At 41.0% G+C, this 8,554-nt stretch overlaps 2 protein-coding genes across 2 annotated transcripts in view; one reads left to right on the top strand and one right to left on the bottom strand.

Moving 5' to 3' along the window:
- Positions 1–2,024: 2,024 nt before the first annotated feature.
- Positions 2,025–2,633, top strand: LYSMD3 (LysM, putative peptidoglycan-binding, domain containing 3; the record flags this gene model as incomplete). The annotated part of the gene is made up of 1 exon (XM_010157732.1): positions 2,025–2,633. A coding segment is annotated over one exon (609 nt), but the record flags the coding sequence as incomplete, so codon positions are not given.
- Positions 2,634–8,230: 5,597 nt separating this feature from the next.
- Positions 8,231–8,554, bottom strand: part of POLR3G (polymerase (RNA) III (DNA directed) polypeptide G (32kD)) — a 12,777-nt gene continuing 12,453 nt past the window's right edge. Inside the window, exon 7 of the mRNA XM_010157731.1 lies at positions 8,231–8,317. Coding sequence (XP_010156033.1) covers positions 8,231–8,317 — 87 coding nt within the window. The remainder of the gene's footprint in view (positions 8,318–8,554) is intronic.

Here is an 8,554-nt window from a genome sequence, read left to right as displayed (position 1 = left end):
TTGCGGGCTGGGCTGGGGCGGCGTGTGGAGTACGCCTGGCAAGCGACCTGCACTTCAGACCTTGAAAAAATGATGGTGGAGTGTTAGTGTCCACGGTCCATCCCTGTAGTCGTTTTTCACTCTGAGCTAATGTAAACAAAGGGAAGAAACGTATAGTTCAGCTTGTGGGACTGGTTGTCAAGGTGTACACCTGAGAGTAAAAGTTACTCTCGTGCACAGTGATACCCGGCACCGTCTTCGCTGTCAGAGCTAGGGATGAGGAGGGTGTAGCTGAACCTCTGTCAGGGTTTGTGTGGAGCCCTAATTCCATTCGGAGGGGGGGAGGAAGTGGGGAAAAAAACCCCTCCTTGTAGTTTTCTTTTAATTTCTGCTAAATTGTCTACCTATTTCTCAGCATGAGCATGCTGTAGAGAGCTCTCTGCTCACCTGCCCCAGGCATTCCCTTCTGGTGCTCAGACCTCGCTGCTTGTCCTAGGGAAGCGTTCTTGTTAGCCTGGTGAAGGTCCTTCCTGGCCAGTCCTAATTAAAGCAGAGGCTTCTGTCCGGTCGATGTTAACCTTTACACGTGTCCAGTTTTAACAGGTAATCAGCGACCTGTAGTTTTCAAGAGGTCCAATTAAAAATGCGTAATTACAGAAGTCTTGCTCTGTCATCTAATTCTTCAGGCAGAAACAGAATTAGGGGCCTCCTGTTGTGAGCTTAGATATCAAAGTCTTGACATAACTCTTTCATAGTCATGACAGATCTTAGCCTCATTAAGCAACTCTTGGCTTCAGAATCCACTGCAGTTAGGTATTCTGAGCACTTACTAGATGTGGCCTCAAATAAGAAATAAACGATAACAAGAGTTGTGCTCTTCCTTGGAAATTCATGGACAATGTGGAAGAGCAGTCCAGAGCTTTAGGCAGAAAGCTTAACTTGTGGTGGAATCACTGGTCACTGGGGGTAGGTGCTGCATTTGGCAGTGTGTTATGCTGGTCTAATTTACTCAGCTTGGTACATGTGACAAACACGCTTGGTACATGTGACAAACACGCTGTCACAGGAACTGAAACACATTTTCATGTCACAAGGTTAGCCCAGGCAGTAGTCAGCAATCGCCCAAACTTACTCTGTCTGGCCACAGCTGTGTTGTAAGCAAAGCAGTCGCAGCGCCAAGGGTCTCTTGACTACCTTTGTTTTCTGTCCGTAACTTCTCCTCAGGGAGGTGGATGTCCTCCCAGTGAGGACAGAAGGATCTGAAATCTGGTACTGTGCATCTCAAAATTGACACGGTTTCTGCGTGCTTACCAGGTGTTCCAGAAAAGTACTGATTTTTAAGTACTTCATTGTCGTGAAGTTTGTGGCTGTGCTTAAACGCTGAGGGAGTTTCTGTCTCAGAATGAAGCCGCTAATTCTCCGAGGGCACTTAAATCCTTGCAGACTAGTTCACGTTAGACATAATCTGAATTTACGCAGAGCAAAACGAGGTGCATTTTGAGCAAGAATAGGGGAAGGGGAGAGCTGATTTGATGGGGGAAGATGACAGTTTTAAGTTATGCTTGGTCTCTGCCTTAACTCCCAGAAGCAGAAAGAGTACCCAAACCACAGCTGTGGCTCGATGGATTGGAAGCTCATAACCTTTAATATTCCTTACTCAGAAGTCACCAATTTAATTAGGAACTCACAGCAATTTACTTCATTTGAAAACACTGATGTAAAATCCCATTGGTTTCGCAGAGATAGTTGCCACTGATAAATGAATATACACTGAGTGAATACATGTGTGAAGTGATTTTCAGTCTCCTTATCTGAAATGGGGTTTGTTACCTCGTCATTACCTTCTTGCTTTAACATTGTTCAGACTTGGGCTTTGACCTCTTTTTACTTCATGCTGTTTGAATGGGTATTGAATGGTTGAAAACCAAAAAAGGCGCTGCCTTTGTTTCACTAGGGAAGGATTGTGTTTCTCAAGGATGTGGTACTTAAATAAGAATTTCAGTTCAATGGGGCTTCGGTATTTAAACTGTTGTTTTCATTTTTAGGTTGCAGATATCAAGAGAGTTAACAATCTCATCAACGATCAAGATTTTTTTGCCCTGCGGTCTATCAAAATTCCAGTGAAGAAGTTCAGTGTATTGACCGAAACGCATGTCTCTCTGAAAGGAAGACAAGTCCTTTGGCCGGCTCATTGTTCCCCAGAAGTGCAGGAAACACCACCTCCGGATAAATTCTCTGCTAATGAGACTGCTGGCAACTTCTTAAAAGAAGTGGATCGAGATATAGAAGAAATAGTGAAGTGTAATGATACAAAGAGAGAGAATCTTAACGAAGTTGTTTCTGCTTTAGCAGCCCAACAAATCTGTTTTGAAACCGATGGTAAAGCTAAAAAATGCAAGGATCCTTACTATGGAGCAGATTGGGGTATAGGATGGTGGACAGCTGTGGTGATTATGTTGATTATCGGCATAGTAACTCCAGTTTTTTACCTCCTCTATTATGAAGTCCTTGTGAAAGCAGATGTCAGTCACCATTCTACAATGGAATCTTCTCATTTGTTTGTCACGGCCGCATCGCATCAGAAACAAATAGAAAATGGAATGAATCCGGCGAATATTATACACCTTGATAATCAAGGAGACCTTCAGCCTTAACAACAGAAAACCCCAGGCAGCTGTTATTATTCATGGACACATAACACAGCAGTAGATACGGGGAAACCACAGAATGCAAAATGCATCTGGAACGCAGAGAAAACTCATGCTGATGTGTGACTTGCCGTTGCGGGCAGTGTTCCAGTCCATGGATATTTTTGTGGATCATGTAGTCTCTGAATATGCCTGAGACAGGCGATTTTAATGCAAGATTGGGATATAAATTAAGGTATAAAATCGTCTCTGAAGCTTTGCACTTTTTTCTATTTTAATAGGCATGTGTTTTTTAATTAATAATGAGGTGAAAAAAAGTAGTTTGAACTAACACATGAGGAGTCTAACTATGTTTTACAGCCCTAAAATGGGCATTTGGGGATATCTTAACTTTTAAACATCTTAAATTATTTATAGAATGCATAGTACACTTGACATTTTAATACCAGGTTTACAGTTGTCAGTTAAAACTGCATTCTCCTAATTTTATTTTTCTTAGAGTAAGATTTTTTTTTTAAAGCCAATCATTCCATAATTAATTGCCACTATGAAGTTCTTTTTAAAAGTGACTTTTCTAGAGGCAGTAGCTAATACATAAGTAGGAATCTTCAAATCTTGTGCCTGTGGACAACCCATTCTGTAGTACTTTTCAGTATAGGGAGCAGGGTAATTTGTTTTCAATGTATGTTTTTCAATGCACTGTGCCTCAGCACGGTCCAGTTGAGAGAGTGTCTTGCTGACACTTCACATCCTTCCATGCTATCCTGCGGAAGACTGGACTGCACTTCTCATCTGGTCAGCTGCGTGTAGACCAAAGTGCGGGTGTGTGCCACCTTGCTGTGACTGCTTCAGTAGTCTTTATTTTATGCTGATGGATCACTGCCCTCCCACCCCACCCCCCAGCCCGTTAATCTCAGTTCAGGACCAGTCATGTGGGTACTGAGTATGCTGATGGCCATGTGCCCATGAACCTCAAACACTAATTTTTTTCCTGAAATCTCCTAGAAAACCTCAAATGAGATTTCATGGCTGCTAAGAAGAAACTTAAATTGCAGTAGAATAGACCAGTTGCAGCTTCAGATTTGTTCTTCATGTAGTAGCGTGTTCATCAACCACTCTGGTATTGAATGTTTCACTTGGGGTTTCACAAACAGCCTTGTTATCCCTCTCTTTTCTTCCCTACCTGAAAATGCTACAAGATAAACAAAACAAAACCGCAAACCCCAAGCCTGGACTCTTCATACAGAAAGTAGGAGGTATGTAATGTACTCGGAATGCTTTAAAATAAAAATTGAGATGCTGCCTGTATCTTTGGTATATTTGCCTTGTGGAGTAAGGTTTGCATTGCCCTGTTCAGAGTACCAGGTGTTACCAAAGCCCAAGATCACTGACTGGAATAGGACTTACAGAGAAATGGGACGATACCGCTATCCTTTATAAGTTTGTATTACAGGCTTTCCTTTGAGTGTTGTGACATGCAGTATAAAAAGATCTGACAAATGGAATGTTTCCTAACTATTGGAGGTATTCCAAAATGCTTTATAAACTTAAATTTTCAAATTAAAGACTCGCACCCCATCTGTTCTTGGGGCACTGTTGTCCCAGAAGTGGGGCAAATATTCTTCACCAGCACTGAGTGTATGAACGTGAATTGGCAAACTTCTGATGTCTTGCACTGAAACTGAAGCAGGCCAAAGCTTGCAGGGAAGTGCTGTACAGCTGGTTCTGTGAACTGTGGTCTGTGGCTCTTGAACCCTTTAATCAAAGTGGTATCTGTGGAGATAGTGTGACTACTCATAGTTTCCACCCTAGAAGAGGGATTGCAAAGGGGCATGAACTTGATGTTTCATGTAACACTTGTTTTCAGATTTTTTTTTTTTTAAATAAGAGTTTTTCCCATGAAAAGAAAATGCTAATAACAAGCATGAATAGTGTAGTACCCGTTTTGGGTACGGCTGTATGACAGTTTCATTGCAAAATAAGATTCGGTGGCTAACGTGATAGAGCTTCTGTCGCCGGCACTTCAAAAGGTGCTCAGCTAGGTGTTGCCCTAGTCCAGACAGCACAGCTTGGGCACATTAGGATACTTACTGTCTATGCAGGAGTGAAACTTGGTACGTTTTTCCTGCAAGATTATTTGACTCTTTGCTTCTTTCTCCTTTGCTCCATTTCTGAAACATCAATATTTGAAGTACTTCAGCCTTCCATTTCTCACGAAATTATCAAAGAGCATGATGTGAAATTATCAAAAGAGCAGCTTTTGTGACGATAAGCCTAATTTACTGCACATACCTGAACTGACAAGTATTAAATTGCCACGGGTGCAGAAGTGAACTTATTTCCAGTTGTGGTTTGACTCGGTCAAGAAGGTCTGTATCCTGTTGATGTACGAGTAGAGATCGGTGGTTAATGGGTGCTTTTCACCTTGTGGTGGTACAGGTACAGCTGCGTAGCTCTCGTATCTCGGGCTTTGGGCTTTTAGTGTTGGAAGGCCTGTGGCCTGTTGTCACCAAGTTAAGTGTGTTTGGCCTTTATTTACTTTGGGATAAGCAGCCATTAGAAAAACTCAAGGGGATTGCTCATTTACTGAGTTGTACTCTTAACAGAGCGTAGCATGGTTTTACCATTTCATTATGTAGCATATTTCATATGGCGTATTTTTAATATGGAGAGTTAACTTCATGAGGAGATACAGGAGGTCTTTTTCCAAGATCATAGGATCCTGGTACTGGTGATCTACGAGCATCGGCTGGCTTGGCTTCCTGCAGGATGCAGGGAGCTTTACTGTTTTTTTTCTAAAGCACAACACAACTGGCAGTGCATCATCTCATGCCAGCCCTGAACAAACAAGGTAACTGCTCTCTGTGGAACTTAAATCTGATTTAAGTTAAAGTCTCAAAAGTTATTTTCAGAAACTGACTTGTTTACAACCCAAAACAACTGTGTGGTAAATCATGTTTTAGATTAATTGCAACATGTTGTTCATCAGGAAGTTGGTTTTAAATTTAAGTGCATATTGCACTGTTGGATCATGTAAAATGTCAGTGCTTTAAATCTGTTTTGAAGTGTGTTGTCACAAATAGTCTTTGTATAACTATTTTATAAAGGGTGAAAATACAACTTTGTAAAAATATCCTGAATGAGGATGCCAATCTTATTTTTAAATAATTCTGCTCCTCTGCTTTTAGAAGAACATAAGTAATATACATAAAATAAAGATTTTATTTTAGACTGCAGTGGGAGTGGTGCATATAATACATTCTTAGCTCTGTATACTTTGTGTGGTTTATTATAGGAGGCCACTACTTGTATTTGGTTTGGCTAGTTTTTATATATGATCTAAAAAAAAAATCCTTGGCCAACAAGTATTTTGTTGGCAGCAGATGCATATAGCATTCCTGTCTCACATACCGTAACTGGAGCCTTCATGGTTTATTCTGTGCTTGCCTTCTAGAACTTGGAACTCGTCTGCATGCAGTTCTGAGAACTCGTTAGTCCTGTCAAATGAGGATTAAGGAACAGGCATGAAAAATTAAGGTAGTGATAAGAGAAGTTCTTAGGTGGCCATCTCCCTACCCACCAAGAGCGGTGCCTTGTATGAACTAGCAATGTTGTTCTGCTGTACTGTTAATCTGGGATTTGAGCGTATGCCTGTCCAAACCTGAATTCCGCTGAGACCCAAGGAATGGTCTAAGTTTCATCATTATTACGGTCTTGCAGTAAATTCTGAGCAACTGGAAAATCAGCTTGTAACAACAGCTGCAAGCGTTAGGCGTCTGGAACAGCGCAGCTGTGTGAACGTTGCGCGTGAATCCTCTGTGCAGTCCTTGTGTGAGAGGCAAGGAGTCCCCTTCATCTCGCAGAGGGGGAAGACCACAGTAGTTACCCCTGAGGCATGCAGATCTGATCTTCAACATGCTTACCTTGCTCACAGCATTTTGTGCCTTTCTGTTGCGTATCGCATGCAAGAAACAGGACACCTGTTGAAGAAACAGCTGTTGGCGTGTATGATGATAGAAGAACATGGTCAGACAGACACACTTCCTGTGCAATGCAGCAGAATGTTTATTAAATAAACATTATTTGTATAGCTGTGAACACTTCAAAATAAAACTGGTATACCTCTGAGGGGTGACCTGCATAGCATTTTAGTTTCATTTTCTTTACAACTGATAGGAATTTTATGAGAACACTTGAAAGCTGCACCTTAAGGAACAAATTGTTATTGCATACAGAAGTTCACGGAATAATGCAGTGCTATTTTCCAGTCAGCAGTGAGGTAAACCACTTGACAAAATGCCAAACTGGCGAGGAAAACTTCTGTACTTCCCCTTCGCTGATAAAAGAATTGGGTTTGCTCTGTAACTTCCTTACTTAGACCTGACAACAGCACTAGTTACCAGACCAGAATGTTGTATAAAAGAACCACCACCTTGATCAATAGTAATGCAGTAACACTAATCACAGTATTTTGTACCGTCAGAGGACAGCTCAGGAATAAGTTTTCTGTGCTTCAGCTGTAGGTTCTTAAGTAACATCCGTGTTTACAGACGTTCTGGTTTTGCTATTCTTGGCATTCTTCTCTCATTTTCCTAATTAAGACTTCATGCGTTAAAAACACTTTACCACATTCTTTTCCTACATTTTTGGTTTTGTATTGGTTCGCTGTCTGTTAAGCGTCTGTCCTAAGCAAATAACCACATTAACAATTGCATGGGTTGCTATCATCGTGTCTCACTTAACAGCTCTGTGAGGTAGGAAAGTTGGTATCGCCTTGAGAGGCGGAGAAACTGAGGCAAAGGACTGAAATTCTCATCACTGATCTGTGTCCCACTGGTGAAAACCAGGCTTCCATAATTTCTCAATCTTAAATTCTGCCATATATTCTTTCTAAATGAAATTACCTTTAAGTATTACTTACATTGATTTATAAAGGTGATGTAATACGTTAAATACTACGGTCCCTTCTTGCCAAAATACTGAAAGTAGTAAGTTCTTTTAACTAGAATAGCAGCTCCTCAAAACACTCTCATGGTGTTTGTCCATGTTACTAAGGTCCTTTCAAGTCAGTTTATATTAAAGTGCTTAGTGGTCAGTTATTTTCAGTCACCTGAATTCAGTAGTTACATAAATTCCTTAAGAGAAGTCAGCTGCCAAATAGGAGCAGCTTATGTCCATGAAGGCCAGAGGTCTCTTTGTCGCTGCAGTCATCAAGAATTTCACCATTATTTTCAAGATTTGACTGCTAAAGCATAGAAATCGACTAGTGCAAATGCTTAGGCACAATTCTGATTGAAATGCATACATCCTTTTTCTGTGCAGAGGCAATACAGCGGCATAGGGCTTACTCCATCCGTAGGCATTCCGGAGAGCCTTAGAAAGGCGCATGTCTGCAAAACATTTGGCGAAAGAACAAAACAAAGGATCCCCTATCCTGCTTTACAGCATAGTACAACCCAAAAGAACTGTCAAATGTGTTTTTTTCAAGAGTACACCTAAAACCAACAGAGCTAAAGCATGAGTTCTGTCGACACTCAGCCTACCTCCAGAATTCTACTTCAGGTAGTGTAAGGCGGAAGCAGCGTACCACCTAGCAACAATAGCTAATATGTTGCTTCATCCATATTGTCGTCACTGTTAGCACCAAAGTCATCCCCATCTTCGAAATATGAAGAAATGTAGTCATTTTCCTAAACAAAAGGAAAAAAAAAATCACTGTGTCTGTGGAGGAAGCAGTTTATGAAAGGTGCTTGCTTTAAACTGCACTTGAGCACCCGTGCAGTGAAACAGTAACAGGAGATTTTTCTTTCCTTACTTCTTGGGAAAGGGAAAGGAATATATTGTAATATATTGTAAGTTCTGCTATCTATGAAAGAAGAGGCATCACTGTTGTAGTAATGAAAATGAACAGCTGTATGTATTGATTG

Source organism: Eurypyga helias, unplaced genomic scaffold (genome assembly GCF_000690775.1).
Source record: "Eurypyga helias isolate BGI_N326 unplaced genomic scaffold, ASM69077v1 scaffold43908, whole genome shotgun sequence".
NCBI lineage: Eukaryota > Metazoa > Chordata > Aves > Eurypygiformes > Eurypygidae > Eurypyga > Eurypyga helias.
Note: the sequence above shows the minus strand (reverse complement) of the source record. Positions and strands in the feature narration are given on the sequence as shown.